Raw genomic sequence first — 25,322 nt, forward strand, 5'->3', positions numbered from 1 at the left:
CAACATAGTTCTGTAGAGTCATGACAACATGGAAACCACAGAAACTAAGTGCAAACAAATTACGTAAACAATATACGCTGTCTCCCTCCTCGCTCATGTTCTGACATCCAATAAGAAGAAACATTTTTAAGAACAACTACAATAATCTACCGAGCAAATGTCAAAAGATCATTAACTAGTAATATTGATAGCAGAAAGTAACATAAAATAATTGCAGTAATATATTATAACATTACCAAATCACAAAATAGCCGGAACACTAATAGTTTCGTTTCGGAGCTAACATGTTCATTCAGTGTAAGTAATGCAGACGCTGCTGTAGAGAAATCCTAGATAGCTGCTGATGACATGTGATGAGGCTATATTTCGCCCAACAGGTTGCTACATATGGAACAGTGTGCTGTTAAGTATATATGTATTCTGTACAATATTCTGTATATAATGACCATAATCCCAGCATAGTATATATTATCATTCAGTTGCTTTTCCCCTTACTCTCCACAAAGTAAAATAAATCTATAAGTTCGTGAAACTTTAGCAAACATGAGTATCTGAAAAAGGAGGAGAACTGTGTTTGCTCAGGCAGAAACATCCTCAAAGGTGTTATTGGCATCGATTATCATCAGCATAGCTGGTCTCTCCACATATCCCAGCCATCTTCCTTCTGTCAGAGAGGACACCAGTGTTCCTGTAAGACTGTAAACTATACACACTTTTCCCATTCCTTTCTCATTCTGTTATCTTCCCCATTCCTCATCTTCTAATCTTACACCATTGTTTATCAGTCTTCTTCTGACAGTCAACTTCATTTCTCATTGTTCCTTCTGCACTGCTATCACACATTTGTCAGATCATTCCTCATATTCATCAAGAATGTAATGTAAATCTTGCTTTATGCAATGTGAATAAGACTGATACTTCTTGCGTTCTATATGTAGCAAGGTGTTATCATTAAACTGATGGTGATAAGAATGCTGCGTGCAAACTGTATACATTGCAGGACACTGAAACATTGTAGGTACGTTCATTAATGGGTGCACTAGTGGAGTACGCTGACAAAATAATACTTCTGTTTTCTGCAACCAGAAGAAAGTACGGTGCTGTAAGCAGTCAGAATGTGAAATATTTCCTGTTTTGACGTCGGTATCCTGTTTGTCGCTTGGCGACGTATGTTGATTTGTTTTGAGAAGTGACTGTTCGTGTGAAGCTTTAAGAAGGTTGAACTTTTCTGTATGAAACACAATGGCTATTGAGAAGAAAATTCATGTACTGCAGAACGGCAGCATTAGCAGTGCTGCATTGTGGGAATATTGCCTACAGAAACAGCTGTGAAGAGCCCCTGTGTCAATGAATGGGCTAAAGAATATGATCAAGAAATCTGAAGGAACAGGTGAATTCAGTGGTGCAGCAGGGAGAGGAAAGCAGTTGTTAATGAGGTTGCAGTGCCCATAGCCGACCGTGCCACATGTGCCTCAAATTCTGTAGGCAGTGCTCGAGCTGTGTCACATAAATTCTCTTCCCTGGCCAACAGTTGAAAATATTTTGCAGCACATTTCATACCAGTATCCTTATAAGATTCAGAATGTGCACAGAGTGAAGCAACAAGAAAGGCTACAACACCTTGACTATGCCATTTGTTTTTTGGCACGCTTTGAAATGGATGACATGTGGCCAGGGAGTATTCTTTGGACGAACAAGGTACATTTTACTCAGCACGGGGCTGTGGATAGACCGAGTTGTCACATCTAGGGATCTACTCTTATGTGACTGTGTAGTGTGATTCCACAAGGTCCTTCATTCTTGATCTGTTTTTCTCTAAAGAGATGATGCCTTGCGGGCCTGTTACGTGTGCAGTGACACTACACATTATAAGGACCTACATGTGCAACACTTAATTCCACCTTTGCAAGAATGTAAGTGTGGCCACATCTTCGTGCAAGATGGGTGACACGTGATGTTGCTTTCCAGGTGAGAGATTTGATTTGGAAACCTTCAGTAACAACAGCATCATCTCTGGGCTGTTTCAAGATGTGTAGCTTCCCAGATCTAAATCTTTGTGACTTCTGGTTGTGGGGATATCTGGAAGATTGTGTCTGTCAGGGATATATCTCGACTCTTCCCGATTTGAAGGACAGCATACAATGACATATCAATCTGATTCCATCGGATATGCTGTGAGCAGCTGTAGACTGTGCCATGTTAACGGATGCAGCATGTTACAGAGTTGATAGCCCATATTAAACACATGTTGTAACATGTGACCATATCCTAATAAATGTATCATTTCATTTATCCTGTAATTGATTGTTACTTTCCTTTTCTGTACCCACACCATATTCTGACTGCTTACTGCACCATATTTTGTACATCTACATCTACATCCATACTACGCAAGCCACCTGACGGTGTGTGGCGGAGGGTACCTTGAGCACCTCTATCGGTTCTCCCTTCTTTTCCAGTCTCGTATTGTTCGTGGAAAGAAGGATTGTCGGTATGCCTCTGTGTGGGCTCTAATCTCTCTGATTATATCCTCAAGGTCTCTTCGCGAGATATACGTAGGAGGGAGCAATATACTGCTTGACTCCTCGGTGAAGGTATGTTCTTGAAACTTCAACAAAAGCCCGAACCGAGCTACTGAGTGTCTCTCCTGCAGAGTCTTCCACTGGAGTTTATCTATCATCTCCGTAACGCTCTCGCGATTACTAAATGATCCTGTAACGAAGCGCGCTGCTCTCCGTTGGATCTTCTCTCTCTCTTCTATCAACCCTATCTGGTACGGATCCCACACTGCTGAGCAGTATTCAAGCAGTGGACGAACAAGCGTACTGTAACCTACTTCCTTTGTTTTCGGGTTACATTTCCTTAGGATTCTTACAATGAATCTGTCTGGCATCTGCTTTACCGACGATCAACTTTATATGATCATTCCATTTTAAATCACTCCTAATGCGTACTCCCAGACAATATATGGAATTAACTGCTTCCAGTTGCTGACCTGCTATATTGTAGCTAAATGATAAAGGATCTTTCTTTCTGTGTATTCACAGCACATTACACTTGTCTATATTGAGATTCAATTGCCATTCCCTGCACCATGCATCAATTCGCTGCAGATGCTCCTGCATTTCAGTACAATTTTCCATTGTTACAACCTCTCGATATACCACAGCATCATCCGCAAAAAGCCTCAGTCAACTTCTGATGTCATCCACAAGGTCATTTATGTATATTGTGAATAGCAACGGTACTACAACACTCCCCTGCGGCACTCCTGAAATCACTCTTACTTCGGAAGACTTCTCTCCATTGAGAATGACATGCTGCGTTCTGTTATCTAGGAACTCTTCAATCCAATCACACAATTGGTCTGATAGTCCATATGCTCTTACTTTGTTCATTAAACGACTGTGGGGAACTGTATCGAACGCCTTGCGTAAGTCAAGAAACACGGCATCTACCTGGGGACCCGTGTCTATGGCCCTCTGAGTCTCGTGGACGAATAGCGCGAGCTGGGTTTCACACGATTGTCTTTTTCGGAACCCGTGCTGATTCCTACAGAGTAGATTTCTAGTCTCCAGAAAAGTCATTATACTCGAACATAATACCTATTCCAAAATTCTAAAACTGATATATAGGTCTATAGTTCTGTACATCTGTTCGACGTCCCTTCTTGAAAACGGGGCTGACCTGTGCCCTTTTCCAATCCTTTGGAACGCTACGCTCTTCTAGGGACCTACGGTACACCGCTGCAAGAAGGGGGCCAAGTTCCTCCACGTACTCTGTGTAAAATCGAACTGGTATCCCATCAGGTCCAGCGGCCTTTCGTCTCTTGAGCGATTTTAATTGTTTCTCTATCCCTCTGTCATCTATTTCGATATCTACAATTTTGTCATCTGTGCAACAATCTAGAGAAGGAACTACAAGGCAGTCTTTCTCTGTGAAACAGCTTTGTTTGTGTGTGTAGTGGTTGTTGTGGTCTTCAGTCCAAAAACTGGTTGGATGCAGCTTCGCGCACTTGTCTGTCCTGTCCAAGATAGTCCTCATCTCTACATAACTACTGCAACCCACAACCATTTGACATCTGCTTACTGTAATCACCTCCTGGTCTCCCGCAACAATTTTTGCTCCCCCCCCCCCCCCCCTCCCACACACACACACACACACACACACACACACACACACACACACACACACACACACACACACACACACACACTAACACACTTTCCTCCATTTATTTATGTTTGTGGATGTGTCTGCCCTGTTAACCAACCCCTTTTGATCAGATTGTACCATAAACTTCATATTTCCTTAATTTGATTTAGTACCTCTTCATTAGTTACTCATTGTACCATATGTAAGTAAATTCCTTGAGAAAAATTAATTTTTTAACTTACTATGATTAATCAAAATTAAAACTTTTATTGACGTATGGTATCTGCTTAAAAAGTTAACATTACACCTAATCAAAATTACAGACCTTCATGGACATTAGGTACCTGGCTAAAAAGTTAACATTACACTTATTCTAAACTTATGTGATTTATTGATTGTCCTCATTTTGATAATACAAGGAGCCATAAAATAAACTGAAAGAAATGGTTTATATTGATTTTTATTGCAACTTGACTTCAGTATAGTAGTCAAGCCATAGTGACAGTAAATTATGGGAAGTTTACATCATGAGTTTCGGTGAAGCTCAGTCACCATTATCAAATTTTGAAAACAAATATTATATGTATATACCATATTTTGTCATATGTATATTTTATGAAAAGTAAAGTTGCTACTCACCATATAGCGGAGGTACTGAGTCGCAGATAGGCACAACAAAAAGACTGTCACATATAAGCTTTCGGCCAACAAGGCTTTTGTCAAAAATGAGCCCCCCCCCCCCCCCCCCCCTACACACACACACACACACGAGAGTGCAGCCTCTGGAAGCAGCAGCAGTGCTTGATGGGATTGGCAACTGCGAGAGGGTAAGGAGGAGACTGGGGCAGGGAGGGGTAAGGATAGTAGGGGAGGTGTGGGGGACAGTGAAGTGCTGAGAGAAGGGAAGATGTGGGGGGGGGGGGGGGAGGAGAAAGGATGAGAGGTCTAAAAAGACAGGGTGCATTGGTGGAATGAAGGCTGTGTAGTGCTGGAATGGGAACAGGGAAGGGGCTGAATGGGTGAGGACATGACTAATGAAGGTTGAGGCCAGGAGGATTACGGGAATGTAGGATACATTGCAGAGAGAGCCCCTATCTGCTTAATTCAGAAAAGCTGATGTTGGTGGGAAGGATCCATATGGCACAGATTGTGAAGCAGTAATTGAAATGGAGGCTGTCATGTTTGACAGTGTGATCAGCAACAGGGTGATCCACTTGTTTCTTGGCCACTGTTTGTCAGTGGCCATTCCTGTGGACAGACAGCTTGTTGGTTGTCGTGCCCACATAGAATGCAGCACAATGGTTGCAATTAGCTTGTAGACCACATGACTGGTTTCACAGGTAGACCTGCCTGTGTTGGGGTAGGTGATGTTTGTGACCGGACTGGAGTATGTGGTGGTAGGTAGACCGCAGATTTTAGGTAAAAACCTATTTTGTTCCTGAGTTCCTATTTGCATAAAACTTTATACGTATGCATTTCATGACTATTTACACTTAATAGCGTTAATTCTATAGGACCTAAAAAAGCCTATTTCGATGTTAGTGCCTAGTTTAGCCTATTTCGGCTTTAATATCATAAAAAGTGCCTATTTCATCATATAAGACAGTGGCTCCAAGTTTTCCCACACTATATGACAGATGGAAAAAAATATTTTCTGCCCAGCGTGCAGCAAGGTGGCTAGTTGATATGTGCTCATGCTTCGTATTTGCCTAACACTTCGGTCTTTTTTAATTTTTTTATACCGCTATCCCTGTTAATACCAAATACTCTTTATAGGTGTTTTATTATTTATATGTAAAAAATAGATCACGATTCTTTAGGTGAAAACCTATTTTTTTTTTCCTAAGCTCCAATTTGCATATAAGTTGGTACTTACGCGTTTCATGACTAACTAAACTGAATACCGTTAGTTCTATAGGACCTAAAATTGCGTATTTCAATGTTGACTCCTATTTTGGCATCAAAATCCTAAAAAGTACCTATTTCGATAATCTGACATAGAGTTCTTGTGTTTTCAAAGATTAGAAAAAGGAAATAAACTTAGGGCTTTACATCTCGTTGAAGGCGAAGGTCATTAGAGACTGTTTACAATTCCTTTGCTTGCCTTACTACCAACAGCACTCAGCGCAGTTGAATGGTCATCCATCCAAGTACGCGCCGAGCGCGACAGTGCTAAACTTCGGTGAGCGAATGGGAACCAGTCAAAGATTTGAGTTACACATTAGAATCGAACGTGGGAGTACTAAATGTTATACTTGAAAATATTTCGTTTGTAGGATTCTGGCCAGCTGTGTATTTTCGCAAAGAAACGGTTTCATAGGCCTTAAGCTGAGCACGGATTAAAAAATCACAATGTTAATCGTAGACACCCTCAATAGCTAAATTACTGCCCTTCGCGAATTTTCTCACTGCTGTCTACAGCCAGTCCTATCAAACTACTCTGTTTTGTGAAAGGTATTATGTGTGACTTTTCCGGTTCGAAAAATAATTTGCCAGTAGTTTTTCATCTGAAGCACTGGTAGATTCCATTCGCTTGTTCAGAAGGGGCGGCCATCTGTCAGGTGCCATATGTCTAGCAATGAGTACGGTACTTCCCCTACTGCTCCCATGCACTGCAGTAAAAGGAAAAAACAAACAGGTCATCGTTCACTTTTTCCCAGCGAAAACAAATCAGTACATTGTGTAGCGACCGACGTGTTAAGTGTTACTGACGTTCTAAGTGCAAAATAAATTCTAGTTTCTGTGTGAGAATACTACGCCATGCCGAAAACAGCTAGTTCAAAGTCTACTCATATAAGGCAGTGGCTGCAAGATTTTCCGCATTATACAACAGATGGAGTTATGTTCAACATTAATGTTGTAGATTGCTGTGCTCTGTAACTGTGTAAATATTCATTCTCCTTGTTTTAATGACTAATAAGATGTTCATACTGTCAACACTGTGTACTTTAATTTATTTTTATTTTGTCTGCACCATTTTTACTAGAACCTACTTTAGGTTTTATATAGCCTAAATGAACTACTGAAGGAGCCTATTTTAGGTGCCTAAAACACACTTTTTTATGACTAAAAATCTGTGGACTAGTGGTAGGAGATTTTATGGGACAGGTCTTGCATCTAGGTCTATTACAGGGATATGAACCATGAGGTAAGGGGTTGGGAGCAGGGGTTGTGTAGGGATGGACAAGTGTATTGTGTAGTTTCAGTGGACAGCGGAATACTACTGTGGGCGGGGTGGGAAGGCTAGTGGACAGGACATTTCTCATTTCAGGGCACGGAGAGAGATAGTTGAAACCTTGGCAGGGAATGTAATTCAGTTGCTCCAGCCTCTGGTGGTGCTGAGTTACAAGGGGAATTTTCCTCTGTAGCCGGACGGTGAGACTTTGGGAGGTGCTGGGAGAGTGGAAAGATAAGGCATGCAATATTTGTTTTTGTACAAGGTTGGGAGGATAATTGCAGTCCGTGAATGCTTCATTGAGACCATCAGTATATTTCGGAGAGGGACCGCTCGTCACTGCAGATGCGATGACCACAGGTGTCAAGGCTGTACGGAAGGGATTTCTCGGTATGGAACGGGTGGCAGCTCTCGAAGAGGAGGTATTTCTTCCCCCTGAAATTTAATTTTCTTTCTAAATTTCTTCTAGGTTGCCTTTACTGCTCAGGGTACAGATTGAGTAACACTGGTGGTAGGCTACAACCCTGTCTCTCTTTCTTCTCAACCACTGCTTCCTTTTCTTTGTGTTGTCTAATTATTCTTGTTGTGACCACTATACACTGATGAACTAAACATTATGACTACCTGCTTAATTGCATGTTTGTCCGTCTTCAGAATGAAATGCATCACTAATTCTGTGTTTCAGGGACGCAACAGTTTGTCGGTAGATTTGCGGAGGTATGTGGCATTCTAAGTCTATGCAGAGGACATATAATTCACACAACTATTGAGGCGCTATTTGCATGTGCGGTGATGGCACCCGATAGCGACCCATATGGGTTTCATAGGATTTACGTCAGGCGAATTTGATCACTGAGACTTCGTCAGTTCACTATAATACTCCTCAAACCACTGTACGACAGTTCTTGCTCTGAGATCTTGCTCGGAGACACGAATAGTTTCATTGCTGAAAGGTGACATTGCCACCGAGGAAGACCTCAACCACAAAGGGATGCAGGTGGTTTGCAGCTGTCAACATGTCTTCAATTACTACCACAGGTCCCACGGAAGAGCAGAATTTTTTCCATAGGATAATACTACTCCTATCAGCCTGCATCCGTGGCACGCTGCGTGTGTCAAGCCGCCATTCACCTCGGTGACAGCATCTGTGGAGACGATTATCAACCAGGTGTAGCAAAACTGTGATTCACCCAAAGATCCGACACGTTTCCATTGATCGACAGTCGAATCCTGATGCTCCCGTGCCCACTGCAATCATAATTGAAGATGCCATTGGATGAACTTGTGAACATGTAGAGGTGGTCTGCTGCGGAGTTTCATTTTAAACAATGTATGATGAACCTTGTGCCCTGAAACACTTGTGTGTGCACCAGCAATGCACTATCTCAGCAGAGATGCCACAGATCACCACCCATCCTACTTTACAGAGCAAACAAGCCTCCGAACCCTGCGAAGAGTCGCGGACGGTCAACCGTTTAGCATCTAGTAGTAGTTTCACTGTCCTACCTCTTTCTGTAGATGCTCACGACAGTAGCACATGAACATTCGACCACCTTTGCCGTTTTTGAGATACTTGTTCACTGGCTCTGGGTAATAATAAGCTGCCCTTTGTCAAAACCACTTATCTCAATGGATTTCCCCATTTTCCGCCCATATCTTAACTAGGGTAATCCCCCACCCATGTCTAGTTCACTTACATACGAGGGTGAGTCAAATGAAAACCTTACATATTTTTTAAAATATTATTTATTGTGCAGAAGTGGTACAAAGCTGTATCACTTTTCAATATAATCTCCCCCACACTCAATGCAAGTCCTCCAGCGCTTACAAAGTGCATAAATTCCTTTAGAAAAAATTTTTTTTGGTAGTCCGTGCAACCACTTGTGCACCGCGTGGTGTACCTCTTCATCAGAACGAAACCTCTTTCCTCCCATTGTGTCTTTTAGTGATCCAAACATATGGAAATCACTTGGTGATGAGGAATGGCGCCATTTCTTGCTCGCTCTCTTTGTTTCCGGTCAGTGTAAGTGAACCCAGGTTTCGTCGCCAGTAACGATTCTTGCAAGGAAGCCATCACCTTCTCGTTCAAAGCGCCGAAGAAGTTCTTCACAAGCATCAAGTTCTCTCATTTCAGGCGTCGCCTGCCGCGGCACCCATCTTGCAGACACTTTGTGAAACTGGAGCACACCGTGCACAATGTGGTGTGCTGACCCATGACTAATCTGTAAACACGCTGCAGTGTCATTCAGTGTCAGTCGGCGGTTTTCCTTCACTGTGGCTTCAACTGCTGCAATGTTCTGTGGAGTCGCAACTCGTTGTGCCTGACCTGGATGAGGAGCATCTTCCACTGAAGTCACACCATTTGCGAACTCCTTGCTCGATTCGTAGACTTGCTGCTGTGACAAACATGCATCACCGTACTAAACCTTCATTTGTCGATGAATTTCAACAGGTTTCACACCTTCACTATGAAAAAACCCTGGTGCAAGTCGCAAGTGGGGCGGTCATCTTTAGACTGATACTGCGAAGGTATGTGTGCATCTGCACTATGCTGCCACCTACAGGCCATTCTGCACGCTGTTTGTAGCACGCTTACCAACGGCGCGAAATTTTGATTTGTTATTACAAATTTAAGGTTTTCATTTGACTCACCCTCTTATTTTTGTTACTGCATCGCGTGCCGTCACCACCACCATATGGCCATCCAACATTGCAGTGGATAGTGGCTTACCAGTGTATACTGCCCTTGTACTATACATATTGTAATGTTGACTTGCTAAGAGTGTCTAGTTAAATGTAAGAGAGGGTGTTGAGATCCCTACCTTGCACATAAAATAAATGTATTAATAAACAAGTAACAATTTATTTGTGTTGCAGATGTTTGAGTTTGTGGCTGTCAAACAGGAATGGGTCGAAGATGATGTGAAGAATGATGACTGTAATGAAGCTCAGGTTGGTCTCCACGCTGTTGAGAGGTATGTGGGTGCATTGCCTCTCTTTGGTCAATCCATTAATGTGTGGTTTCTGTTACAGGAGCCTGAGAACGCAGTTGTAGAGGAAGATGGGATTCACGTCAAAACACAGTCATCTGAATGGCGCATATTGAAGGTAGGGTAGCTGGGATTGTAGTGTTTCTGAGTATTTCCTTCATTATTATTATTATTATTATTATTATTATTATTATTAGTAGTAGTAGTAGTAGTAGTAGTAGTAGTAGTATTGTTGACCATATATTTCCGAATCCAAGATGAGGTCGTTTCCCAAGATTTAGTGCTCAGATGTAGGGTGACGTCTTGCATTTGCGGCATATGATCAGGAGTCTTTTTCTACCGAATAGAACCTAAAGCTTTCATTAAGCTGTAACTCTAGTCTTTGCCACACCTGCCGCATTAACCATGAACATATGTCTGTGCTTTGAGCATTTTTTTTACGATAGCAGGAAGTGGTTCTTGTGCCAAATTTTTTTCCTCAGTTGCGTTTGACTTTGCAGATCTCACTTCTAAACTGCGTAGTAAAGTGTGTAAAGGATCGAAGTGTAAAACAACTCACAATGTTGTACATTAATGACCGTGCAGACAATAGTAACATCAGGCTTCTTTCAGAAGATGCAGTTATCTGTAATGGGGTACTGTCTGAAAGAAGGTGCATAAATATTGCCAGATCTTGATAAGATTTCAAAATGGTGAAAGATTGTGCAACTTGCTTTAAATGTTCAGAAATGTAAAATTTTGCACTTCACAAAACGAAAAAAAAAAACATAGTATCCTATGGTTATAATATCACGTGAGTCACCCTTGAAATCGGCCCATATCTTCCAATACCTGTGTGTAACACTCCTGTAAGGATATGAAAGGGAATAATGACATAGGGCTAAAGATGTTAGTTTCTTGGTAGAATACTGAAGAAGTGCAATCTGTTTCGAAAGGAGATTGCTTACAAATCACTCGTGCGACCCATCCTAGAATATTACTCAATTCCGTGGGACTCGTACCAAATAGGACTAACAGGGGTTATTGATCGTGTTCAGAGGAGAGGAGCACAAATGGTCACAGGTCTGTTTAATCCGTGGGTAAGTGTTACAGATACACTAAAGGAATTGAACTGGCAGTTTCTTGAAGACAGGCATGTTAACAAAGTTTCAAGAACCGGTTTTAAATGTTGATTCTAGGAATATACTACACTCCCACTCGCTCACATTGGGATCGTGAGACTAAGATTAAAATAATTACTACTGCACGGAAACATTCAAATAATCATTCTTCTCTCGCTCTGTATGTGAATGGAACAGGAAGAAACTGTAATAACTGATACAATGGGGCATATCCTGTGCCCTGCAGTTCAGTGGTTTGCAGGGTGTAGATGTAGGTTCAACATAGAATTTTCAAAGGGATGCAGGTGTCGTTATGATGCAAATTTCAAATTCTGGCCTGTTTGGCGGTACCTGCACAGATTTGCTGGATCACCATCTGAAAGTGACTTTGTAGGACTTATCCTTAAAACAAATAGCCAGAAGCAGCTTTTTTAAAGATCCTTCCGATGATGATCAGTTTCTTACAGTCTGTAATTTCTGCAAACAGGTAGGTAGTATGGACATATGCAGAGCTTAATTGTTCTTGTCCTGTCAGAAAGCAAAAGAACACACAGTACAGATGAAGTGACAAAAGAAATGTTTCACGTGCCATTAACCCTCAAGCAAGCATGTCGATTTTTGTAACATGAGGGGGTGCAAGACGCATTTCGTACACATTTAAAGATCAATTGTCTTCATGTTTCCAGGGTAAACATGAGTAAGCAAAATCGTGGTGTAATCATAGTTAAATTAAACGTTGATGAAATAAATGTACATATGTGCTAAATCACTGTTTAACTAAAAATAATGAAATAAACTTTCATTGTATCATTTTGATGCCATTTATGAATCTTACCTCACAGTAATGCCACACTTGAACCTTTAAATAGTGGAGTTAATCAGATCACAGCCACATGCTTATTAGATTGCTAATTATCTCGTATACAACTGCCTCATTGTGGGGTTGTACCTGTTGCTCGGAATCAGAGTCATTTTCTTGCACAGATCATACATTTTCTCTCTCCTAGCATGCCATTTATTTATATTACTGCTGCTCACAATGTAGCACTGGGTTAGCTGAAGCAGTAATGAAGGTATAGGAATGGGCTCACAGTTGTAAAGCAACAATGGAAACGTACAAGACAGTGTTATTTGTGGAATGAAATTTTCACCATGCAGTGGAGTGTGCACTGATAGGAAACTTCCTAGCAGATTAAAATTGTGTGCCAGGCCGAGACTCGAACTCGGGACCTTTGTCTTTTGCGGGCAAGTGCTCTACAATCTGAGCAGCCCAAGCACAACTCACAACCCGTCCTCACACCTCTACTTCTGCCAGTCTCCTACCTTCCAAACTTCACAGAAGCTCTCCTGCGAAACTTGCAGAACTAGCTCTCATGAAAGAAAGGATATTGTGGAGACATGGCTTAGCCACAGCCTGGGGGATGTTTGCAGAATGAAATTGCACTCTGCAGTGGAGTGTGGGCTGATATGAAACTTCCTGGCAGATTAAAACTGTGGTCCGGACCGAGACTCAAATTTTATTATCTTTTCTTCCAGGAGTGCTAGTTCTGTAAGTTTTGCAGAAGGGCTTCTGTGAAGTTTGGAAGATAGGAGATGAGGTACTGGCAGAAGTAGAGCTGTGAGGATGGGTCATGAGTTGTGCTTGGGCAGCTCAGATGGTAGAGCACTTGCCCGTGAAAGGCAAAAGTCCTGAGTTTGAGTCTCTGTCCGGCACTCAGTTTTTAATCTGCCAGGAAGTTTCAGTGCTGTTTGTGGTTGGCGAACTTTATATACGAAGGTGCGCATGTTTGAGAGTACAGTAGAAAAAGTCACAGGACTGTTACTGTAGTCACAAATATTGTTCAAATGACCCAAAACACACATTTTGATGTCTATTGCTTGTAATTACAAAATATGTTTTCTCAGCATGAATTAAACAAACACAGCGAGGTGGTGCAGAGGTTAGACACTGGACTCGCATTCGGGAGGACGACGGTTCAATCCCGCGTCCGGCCATCCTGATTTAGGTTTTCCGTGATTTCCCTAACTCATTCCAGGCAAATGCCGGGATGGTTCCTCTGAAAGGGCATGGCCGACTTCCTTCACTGATCCGATGAGACCGATGACCACGCTGTCTGGTCTCCTTCCCCAAACAACCAACCAAACCAACCAATTGAACAAAAGGAGAGACAACACAAATGGTTCCCAAGGCTGGTCTAAAATACAGACTAGCCAACCTAAGTCTGTATCAAATGAAGACTTAAGTGTGGAATGAACAATGAGCTGAGTGCAGACTCACTGAAAAATGGCACAGACTTTGGCCTTATGAAGACTCGCTCCAGAATGTCACTGAACTTCTTTAATTTATAACTGTTCACAAATTTAATATGTCAAAAAGTTCATCTTTTATTTGCTATTGATTTGTATGTGTGTGTGTGTGTGTGTGTGTGTGTTATTAAAAATTCAGTAATTGTAAATTTAGTAGTTTGTAATTAAGGGCCCTTCCTCATTAACATGGCTGTCACCAATAAATTCAGAAAAATCAAGTGATCAACAGTATATCAACAGATCTGGGAAATTTACTGTTGTTTGGCTATAATAGGCACTGAAAATTTGGACCAGGTAAAATCTTTAATTAACAATGTCTTTTAAACTAATTGAATTTATGTCAGTGTAAATACTTTACTGAAAGGAAGAAAAATAGCAGTTTCATTTGGCAGTGGTCTTTCCTTCCGAATTTACCTATTAGTTCATAAGATTCTTCCCATTACTAGACATGTGAAATTTTATAATTGTAATAATTTTTGATCGCCATGATTTCTGATGAAACTAATTAGCTTATTGCAACCAGGACAACAAACTGAATTACCTGAATAATATAGTTGTGTGGAGGCAATCTGTTTCTATCATTTTGATAATAAGCACAACATGTGCTTAATGTACGAACTTCAACACTGTAATCTTTAAAGAAAGTTAGTGAAAATTTAAGTAGTATGGTGTGTGTCAACAAATGCGTGCACGGCCGACAACAGTCCTGAATTCAGTTGGCAGAGACTGTAGTCTGTGTGTGTGTGTGTGTGTGTGTGTGTGTGTGTGTGTGTGTGTGTGTGTGTGGTGTCAGTCATCTATTTTTGACAAAGGCCTTGGGCCAAAAGCTTATTTTGTGACAGATTTTTGTTGTACCCATCTGCAACTCAGCACCTCTGCTGTATGGTAACAACTATCCTTATCATAACAGTTTATTAATCAAATGATTTATTTGTGATCGTGTAAAGAACACTGTGAATCTGATATTTTTCTTTTCAATATTTCTGTGCAGAAACTAAAACTTTACACAAAACTAATTTCAGCAGCAGACATACTTCAACCTTATTTCTATAATAATATTGTTATAGTGATGCAACGCGAAAATCACTGTGTATTGGCATTTCCGTGTCTCCCTTCCCTCCCTTGCTAACAGCTGCACCTGTTCATCTTCTGAACCCTGCAGTTGCATCCACATCACCTCAAAAGGTTTGTACCAGGATAGCAGGCAACACCTGAGACTGTGAGCCACAACTGTGATTGGCTGACTTTTGGGCCCTACCTTTCAGCTCACTGAAATGTCAATCAGAAAATAATATCAATTGAAGTCTAGTCTATGCACCCTGTAATTTATGGTTTTATTCACCCATTTATGTGCCATAGCTTGTTGGCCTACCGATATTGGACAATCCTCCATATGTGTCCTCGGAGTCTTTCACGGAGGCGTGACTGAATAAAATCTGCAAATCGTCTTCATTTTCGAGCCGTGTCAGTTCGGATAAAACTCTCGAGCTGTCAATGGCTAGTTCCACCGTCGTTGTCAGGAGTAAAACTACTGACTGGAGGAGCTGGCACTATTTTTCACTCGCATACCTGCGACCAGGGCCACTGGCACGTCAGAGAGTGCCAACATGACGTGTGTGAGGAAGGTGAGATGGACAGCTCGTAGCAGCTCCGGCCCACTGTAGGAGTGACAGACATCAGGTGGAGCGAAGGACTGGTGCCACGTATCAAATGTGGAGTCTGACCTCCAGGTTGTACTCCTCATTCACTTGAAATGTACGAGAAGCAATCACATCGTTGCTATTAATGCTCACCAGACCTGCAACAGCTTTCACTGTATCACCAGGACTACAGCAGTGATCTAACCGTTACCAAGAGAATCTGCATCATTGTTTGTAAAGTTCACACCACACCCGCAGAACGTGGACGGACCTTGCTGTATCATTTGTGCACCCACTTTATTACTCACAGTAACTTCAACGTTATTAATGGCCTTATACACCATCGCCTGAGAACTTCTAAATCTCGTCCTATAATGTGGGCATCTCCATTCGCCATCCCGTGCTGTTGCACATTGTAATCTTACCTCACATACATCACCAGTAGATTTTCATTCTCATAAATAGTTGATTCATTTCATAAGCTTCAAGAGGAGTAAGATGTACAAATAACTTTTTTACTTATTTTCATTTTCTCGTTGTTGGCTGCAGTTCGTGATGTGTAGGGGTAGATTATTGAGGCTGAAATTTTTGACTTGTTGGCTTCCAGATGACTTAATAAGAGTTAAATAAGTCTGCTGCATTATTTCTGTTCCTATGACTTTTTTATTTTATCCCATTTTTCTGTGTCACACTATCTTTACAATCTCTTCTTTAAAACAGAAATTTACATTGTTATTGCCAAACATAAAAACAAGTTTGATTTCATCAGAGCCATGCCCACTACTACTACTACTCCTGCAGTACTAACAATATTCCAAAGACTTTACAAAACAAATAGCGTTTACAAACTTTCTTGACAAAAGAAGAGTCTTCAGCAACTTATATCATTATTTTTAAATGAGTCCAGAAATAAATTTAATAAATATCGTCAGATTGTGCAGTTAATAATATGAATTTTAAGTATGCCAGTTATTTCTTAATTTCATATGTTTCTAAAAGAAGAGTAATTTTAACTGTGCATACAGAGTTAATACATATTGATTGTAATAAAGTAATTTCTTTTTATACATTTTAACCTGAAATATAATACAACATATACAAAATCATACAAAATTCATTTAGTTAAACAGCTGATATAATGTTAACAGAATCTTCTGTCGGTTCTTGGTAGAACAACATTATAATAAATGAAAAGCACCAGTTTGCTTTTGTTCTACAATATTACTTTTATTTTTAACTGTTTTCGGCTTACAAGGCCATCTTCAGACATTTACTCAGCAAAATAATTTACTGAGCAAGTGTATGAAGATGGCCTTGTAAGCCAAAAACCGGTTAACAATAAAAGTAATATTGTAGAACAAAAGCAAGCTGATATAATGTTCACCTATTCAAGATTCGAAAATCTTCCTAATATCATCTACTTCTGTTAAAGAAAAGTATTGTTAGAGGAGAGGTGTCCCTTTACAATGTGCAGCTGAATGGCCACCATGCCATCTTTCTAGATAATGTTGAAGTTATTAAGAGTGGTAAATTGGGAGCACGAGAGATCCCCCAAGGCCTGTCCGTGTTTTGCAGGTGTGTTGGGAACTTTACAGTTTCAAGCAATGACACAGCTTCTTATGGTAATGGTTGGATGATTGCTACAATTGTGTGGTATATTTGTGATACAATCAAAGCCATTGCAGGTCTGGAGAGTTTTTAATATCAGAGATGTCATTTCTTATTGCACGTTTCAAGTGAATGAGGTGTACAACCAGGACATGGGTAAGTCGTATTTTACGTGTATGGTCTCCTTTGTTGTTACGGCAGGAATCATCGTTAAATAAATGTATCAGATTCTGTTGCTGTATGGTATAAAGGAGATGGACTTTGTAAAAAAATTAGTTTCTGGTTATGTTACCTTCTATTATTGAAACTGAAATAAAGTATGTTTCCTTTCCCTATCTCTCATGACCACACGTGCTACACATTGATCTTGCCAAAAGCCGAGAAGCAATTCTTCTTGGTGTTGTGGCTCTCAGGGGCACGCTGGGGTGCTCTCTGTGTGAGGCATCCCTGGGTAATTCTGTGAGCTGCAGCACATGATCTGCTCATGCGCAATACTTCGTTGATGTCACTGGGTGTGACACAATCGTGACACTCTGGTTTGACACAGAGTTGCACATGATTTTATTCTGCATATGGTCTGGGCAGGAGTTGATAAGTTTCATATTTCAAACGTGTCGCTGACCCCACGCACCCCCTGATGTCACTCTGTCCCTTGGTGGGCCGGGGCTGCTATGAGCTGCCCAACTCACCTTCTGCGCATGCAGCATTTTGGCCCTCCGTGATTGGTGCCAGAGGTCTTAATGGTGGGTATATTAAGTCTTGCATATTATTTTTTGTATGGAAGTGGGCAATCAAGTGATGTGTTGCCTCATAAAATTTATGCCATAATGCAGTAGTGAGTGAAAATGTGCAAAACATGATAATATGTGTCGATTTCTTTGTTTCCAGTACTAGAAATTATTGAACTTTGTTGTTACATAAGTTCAGTAATATGTTCCATAAGTTCAGTAATATGCGTCTTCCAGTTAAATGTTTCTTTCACTATACACCCACTATTTGGGAACATTCTCCCACATTTACTGACACATGACAATGTTCTGCAATTATTGCTAATGTTATTCTGTATGTTGTCCGAAACCAAAACTGAATTTTCTCTCTCTCTCTCTCTGTCTGTCTCTGTGTGTGTGTGTGTGTGTGTGTGTGTGTGGGGGGGGGGGGCATTGTGAGGGGGGGGGGGGGGAGAGAGGAGGGGGGCAGCCTTACATTTAATAAAAACAGAAATATGTAATGCATATTTACAGAAGAAGAACTGATACACAAATATTACTTCCACAGTTCATTAAGAAGGTAGTTATCAAGGATGAGGAAAAAATTGGAAAAAATAATCATGTATTATTTTTCATTTGCTTGCCACAGGCATTTAAATTTTTGCACACTAACATGCATGGGATAATTCCACAGCATTATCAGAACAAAAACAATTTGCAAGGCTTGGGTAAATGAGATAGTTAATAACAAGTACATCAGTTGCTTTTGTTAAGAAGTTTGTCAGTGGAGTAAAAGCAGCCAATAAATCCTTTAGGCTGTTCTTCATTGCTAGTGATCCTTTTCACGATTGATGGCATGTGCAGCTGAATAATGGACACCTTTCTGAATGAAAGTGATTTTACATGTAAATATAAATTTGTTCTTACTGCTTTTACTGGTGCTGTGCTCTGAGCTATTGGTTTGAAAGAGAAACATATCACTTTTGACATGCTTCATTAAGCCATAAGTAAAAGGTGTGTCTCAAAAGCTCTGTGAACAGTCTCAGAAAATAAAGGAAACAAGAATAACAAACAAAATACTTTTACTGGTGTTCAAAGTAATCACCACGAGCTACGACACACTTCTTACGTCAGTTGTAAAGCTGTTGGAAACTGTCAGCAAGCACTTGTTACGGAATCGCTCGAACCACTGTGGTCATGTGTTGGATATCTGAAACATCTTTAAATGTTCGTGAACAATAGTGCTTACCTGTCTTTGCTTAATTCCAACTCATTCTCAAAGACAGCCACTGATTGTCTGCAAGCATAGCTTTTGTGTCTTTGCAAAATGGAGCAGTGCTTTAACACGCAGTTTTGCTTCAGATTAGCAAAAATGGCGACGGGGACTCGTGGAATGCAGTGTCAGTGTACGGTGTTCAAGTAGTGACTAAAAAGTGTTTGTTTGAGTGGTTTAAACGCTCTATAAATGGAAATGACAGTATTGATGATGACCCACATTCAGATCAGCACGTAAAATCCCAGGCGACACTGAAAAAGTGTGACTGATGCTTGCATACAGTTGGTAGCTGTCTTTGAGAATGAGACCAGAACAGTCAGAAATAAGCAAAGACAGTTTAAGCACTATTGTTCACTAGCATTTGCAGGTATCCAACAAGGCGTGACCAGGGCGTTTCAAGTGATTCCACTAGAAGCATTTAGGCACAGTTTCCAAGAGCTTTGCAACCAATGACAGAAGTGTGTTTTAGCTAACGGTGATTACTTCGAAGACCCGTAAAGGTACTTTGTTTGTAACTATTTATTTCCGTTATTTTCTGATACCATTCACTGAACTTCCCAGAAGCATCTTGTAGGCTAAGAAGCAGTAGTTGATATTCCTAGATCTTAGCACGGGCTACTACAAAATGTTCTTGGGTTCCTCAAGAAATAACTTGCATTGCAGTGGTAGAAGCAGTCTTTCCAGTGTTGCATAGTGCAGCATTGCGAGTGCTCGACTGTGTAAGCCTGTTAGCAGTACTACTGGTTACTGGCATTTGTGTGTTTTACACACTGGAACAGCAAATATCTCAGAAAACTCTTCCCCCCCCCCCCCCCCCCCCTCTCTCTCTCTCTCTCTCTCTCTCTCTCTCTCACACACACTCACTCTCTCTCTCTCTCTCTCTCTCTCTCTCTCTCTCTCTCTCTCTCTCTCTCTCTCTCTCTCTCTCTCACACACACACACACACACACACACACACACACACACACACACAGTGTGTCCCTCTTTGATGTTTTCCATATGTACAGGGTTTCAATGTCATTCCTGGACATCAGTTTCCTATAGCAGAGTGGTGCAATTCTCAAAGAAACTTGGGGAGAGATCTGTTTCTGTACGAGTAAAGAATTGGATATAGTGGCAATAACCACAAGTAGGATTATCATAATGTTTTTAATTGGTTACCATACTCTGATAGTGCAGTGCTGTGTTGATGTAATTTGCTTGCTTTGCAGATCAGTGTTAGCTAATTCTGCAATAAATCTGTTACAGGAACCTGAATCGGCAGATACAGCAGTGGGCAATGCAAGGTAAGATGCACTCTATTCGTAAGACATCGGAAATCCTCTTCACAGGAGGTAACTTTCAGTCGACACAGCCATGAGATGGTCAGAAAGTACATTTTTCATCACTGTACGGTGTTGCCTTTTTGTCACAAAAATAACCTTGTCGGACAGAATATAGGTTGATTCAAAAAGAAAGAACAGATTTCAGTTGTCTATTACAGACAAACTGTGAAAGTAGAAACACACCGCACATGGTACTGAACAGAGAAAGGTTCAAAGTTACGTGCTCGCACAGACACTATACCGTACACCCAATGCGAGCAGCATATGTTGCTCGAGAAATATTGAAACTGTAGTCCATTTCATCTTGCACACAAATCAACAGGTCCCTGTTTATTGAAATGACAGCTTCAACAATTCGATTCCTCAGATCTTGAAGAGCAGCTGCCCTAAGCAGGACGATGATTCAGTCTTTTATGTGTCCCCACAGAAAAAGATCACAAGGTTGAGGTCTGGTGACCTAGTAGGCCAAAATCTATGAACGAGATTTTGTTGCCCACCTCTTTCAGTCTACTTTTGTGGGGCGCTGGTATAAGGTAGCACTGTACCTCAAGGAGAAAGTTAGCTGGTGCATCGTTGTGCATAAAAATAAAACTTTTGGAATTTTTGTGAAGTTGAGGAAACAACAAATTTTGCAGCATTTCCAGGTCTGTCATTCCTGTCACAGTATCCCTTGCAAAAAAGTGAGGTCCATGAACTTTGTGAACAGAATCAGCACAAAACACATTCAGCTTCTGTGAGTCTCTTTCACACTCAATGACAGCCCCAGGATTTTGTGACCCCCAGATTCCTACATTATGGCAGTTTACTTTACCTAAGGTCTATTCGTCCAAACAGATGAGTTGTTTGGAAAGACTGTCCTATACTATATCCTGAAGAACTGAAATGCAAAATTCTTACCTCCTGTTGCAGTCGCCGAGACACAATTGCTGCAGTACCTACAACTTGTGAGCCTTCATATGCAGACTTAGTTTCAGAACATGGCACGCCATTGTTCATGAAAATTGAAGTTCCTGTCCTGCCCACCTCGTGGGCTTCTGAGGGCTCCCTGTGAACTCTTCTCGGATATGTTTGACATTTTCATCAGATGTGTGTGGCCAGCCAGTGCTAATCTCTTTGCATATGCAAACAACTTCCAAGAATTTTTTTATGCCAATCGTAGATCTGCTCGTGCACAGGCAGCTTGTTGCCAAATCGATGGCAGAATGTATGCTGTACTCGAACTTCATGTAAATTTTGGCACACACAATGATTTCTCTGGTGTTGTAGTTGCCGTGCAGCTATAAACAAACAACAGCGCAGGTGTATCAAAATTTTGAACCTGTGACGTACACAATGTGTTTCTATGTTTAGTAACTTGTCTTTAATAAAAAATTGAAATTGTTCTTTATTTTGAATCGCCCTGTGTTATTCACTTCATTAAAATAGCTCACTGCTCTCTTTGGAGTGCATCAGATGGTGCAGAATTGATACTAGATGGTCATTTGACCCTCCAGCTGTGCCAGTCGATTGTACAGAATTGGGGCAGCAAGATGAGCCACAATGGAGACGTGACACAGTGGCAGAGAGGAACTACTGCCACTGGGTGGGATCGTGACCACACCGTGAATGAAGTTGCTCGATTTGTTCTACATCTGTATCTACGTACATATTCTGCAGCCCACCATACGGTCCATAGCAGAAGGTACCGTGTGCCACTATTAGTCATTTTCTTTCTTGTTCCAGCTGGAAATAAACTGAGACAAAGACTGTCTATATGCCTCTGTACAAGCCCCAATTTCTCTTGTCTTACCTTTGTGATCCTTGTGCAGAAGGTACATTAGTGGCTGTAGAATCGTTCTGCAGTCAGCTTCGAATGCCGGTTCTCTAAATTTTCTCACTAGTGTTTTCCAGAAAGAACATCACCTTTCCTCCAGGGATTCCCATTTGATACCCTAAAGCCTCTCTGTAATGCTTGTGTGTGGTTTAAACCTACTGTTAACAAATGTAGCAGTCTGCCCCTCAATTGCATCGCTGTCAACTAGGCGCGGATTCCAAATAATCGAACATTGCTTGTATGTGGTCTCCTTTATGGATGACTCAGACTTTCCTAAAAGTGTTGAAATAAACTGAAGTCAGCCATTTACCTTCCCTACTACAAATCCTTAGATGCTCATTCAGTTTCATATCGGTGCAACCTGATATTAAATGACATTACTGTGTTAAGTGGGTAACTAGTAATGCTGTATCTGGACATTATACACATTCTATCCACAAAATCAGTTGTTTATATAGAGAACAATAGTGGTTCTATCACACTTCCATGAGACACTCCTGACAATAGCCTTGTCTCTGACGAACAGTCACCATTGAGGACATTGTTGCGAGTTCTGTTACTTAAGAAATCCTTGAGCCACTCCCATATCTGGTAACCTATTCCGTATTCTCAGACCTTTGTTAGCAGTCTGCAGTGTGGCACAATGTCAAATGCATTTTGGGAATCTAGAAATTTGGAATGTGCCTGTTGCCCTTCATCCACGATTTGCAGGTCGTCATGTGAGAGAAGGGCTAGCTGCATATCACACAAGCGACACTTTCTAAAACCGTGCTGATTTGTGGATGAAAGTTCTTTCATATTGAGAAAATTTGTTATATTCAGACTGCGAGTAGGCTCAAGAATTCTGCAGCAAACTGACATTAAGGATATCGGTCTGTTCAACTGTTTAAATTCCTATTCTACACCAGGGACATCTATTACTGTGTCCTGCGTACGAGTCAGTGTATTGATGTAGGCTCTCCAACATGTCTACAAGGAATGGTGAACCAGTCAACCAATCTAACATTTACATCTACTTGGATACTCTGCAAATCACATTTAAGTGCCTGGCAGAGAGTTCATCAAACCACCTTCAAAATTCTCTATAATTCTAATCTCGTATAGCGCGTGGAAAGAATGAACACCTGCATCTTTCCGTACGAGCTCTGATTTCCCTTATTTTATCATGGTGATCGTCCCTCCCTATGTAGGTCGGTGTCAACAAAATATTTTCGCATTCGGAAGAGAAAGTTGGTGATTGGAATTTTGTGAGAAGATTCCGTCGCAACGAAAAGCACCTTTTTCTAATGATTTCCATCCCAAATCCTGTATCATTTCTGTGACACTCTTTCCCATATTTTGCAATAATACAAAATGTGGTGCCTTTCTTTGAATTTTTTCAATGTACTCCGACAGTCCTATTTGGTAAGGATCCCACACCGCGGAGCAGTATTCTAAAAGAGGACGGACAAGCGTAGTGTAGGCAGTCTCCTTAGTAGGTCTGTTACATTTTCCAAGTGTCCTGCCAATAAAATGCAGTCTTTGGTTAGCCTTCCCCACAACATTTTCTATGTGTTTCTTCTAATTGAAGTTGTTTGTAATTGTAATACCTAGGTATTTAATTGAATTTATGGCTTTTAGATCAGACTGATTTATCGTGTAACTGAAGTTTGAGTTCCTTTTAGCACTCATGTAGATGACCTCACACTTTTCATTATTTAGGATCAACTGCCACTTTTCGTACCATTACATATGTTTTCTAAATCGTTTTGCAGTTTGTTTTGATCTTCTGATGACTTTTAGTCGATAAACGACAGTGTCATCTGCAAACAATCAAAGACGGCTGCTCAGATTGTCTCCCAAATCGTTTATATAGATAAGGAACAGCAAAGGGCCTGTGACACTACCTTGGGGAACGCCAGAAATCACTTCTGTTTTACTCGATGACTTTCTGTCAGTTACTACGAACTGTGACCTCTCTGACAGGAAATCACAAATCACATAACTGAGACTATATTCAAGAAGCATGCAATTTCATTCGAGCTGCTTGTGTGGTACAGTGTCAAACGCCTTCCAGAAATACGGAATCTATCTGAAATCCCTTGTCAATAGCTCTCAACACTTCATGTGAATAAAGAGCTAGTTGTGTTTCACAGGAACAGTGTTTTCTAATCCCTTGTTGACTGTGTCAGTAGACCGTTTTCTTCGACATAATTCATAATGTTCGAACACAATATATGTTCTAAAATCCTGCTGCATATCAACGTTAATGATATGGGCTTGTAATTTAGTGGATTACTCCTACTACCTTTCTTGAATATTGGTGTGCCCCGTGCAACTTTCCAGTCTTTGGGTACGGATCTTTTGTCAGGTGAATGAATGGTTGTTGCAAAGATACCCTACAGACAGGGACCAGAGATGAGTGTCGTGCATTGTCAGTGATAAACAGTTCCAAACATGACAGGAATTATTGCTGTCAGTGAGTGCATATCTATCTCTATCAATTACTGAACAAATATTGTTAAGAGAACTGTACTCAGTTGTGACGATTCACATTCATTTGTTTCTTCGCTTGTTGTCCTTGAATCAACGTACTGGCTCAAAAATGGGTTGTGGAAGTAAAACTACTGTCTACTGTAAATGATGTAGCCAACAGATGCACAGTCTTGTTTCACAGTCTTTTACTTTCACTGTTCACAACTCACCAATATTACGCAGTTACATGGCCAATGCACTATTGTCTAACTTTCAACAAGTGTCATTGATAGTTTGCAGGCGAACATCCACATACTGCTACAATAGTTTACTGTTGAACATCTACGAGCAGTAAAAGCCTAACCACACGGTTCAGTCTTTCAAATAAATCGAACAGACACTGTTATTGCTTTAACACACGCCCTATTGGTGTAACACTTATTTCACTGTTAAGTTGATGCATTGTTGTCGTTCTAACCCACACAGGTTCCTCGTTTGAAACTTAACCGTGGACTGACTGTCTCATGACCAAAAACTTGGCCCTTATATATCATTACAATAATACGTGCTGAAACTACACATTGTTCGAAGTTTAATTTACACAAATTACAATTAAAACTTAACTAATTAAATTAACCGAATACATCGAAAACTTCCTTCTTTTTAACAGTTTCTTCTACAACGAGGACTAAGCTGAAGTATTTGTTTAAATGATGAAATTCACATATGTAGCTATGCAAACAATACTTTTGACGAAACTGGAACTTACTTT

General features: G+C 40.8%; 1 protein-coding gene across 1 annotated transcript in view; it reads left to right on the top strand.

Annotated features, from left to right (window-relative positions):
• The window catches only part of LOC124719978 (zinc finger protein 135-like), a 65,818-nt gene that overhangs the window by 29,435 nt on the left and 11,061 nt on the right, over positions 1 to 25,322 (top strand). The window contains exons 4-6 of the mRNA XM_047245201.1: positions 10,208 to 10,282; positions 10,364 to 10,438; positions 20,207 to 20,244. Coding sequence (XP_047101157.1) covers positions 10,208 to 10,282; positions 10,364 to 10,438; positions 20,207 to 20,244 — 188 coding nt within the window. The remainder of the gene's footprint in view (positions 1 to 10,207; positions 10,283 to 10,363; positions 10,439 to 20,206; positions 20,245 to 25,322) is intronic.

Source organism: Schistocerca piceifrons, chromosome 11, assembly GCF_021461385.2.
Source record: "Schistocerca piceifrons isolate TAMUIC-IGC-003096 chromosome 11, iqSchPice1.1, whole genome shotgun sequence".
In the NCBI taxonomy this organism is placed as follows: Eukaryota; Metazoa; Arthropoda; class Insecta; order Orthoptera; family Acrididae; genus Schistocerca; species Schistocerca piceifrons.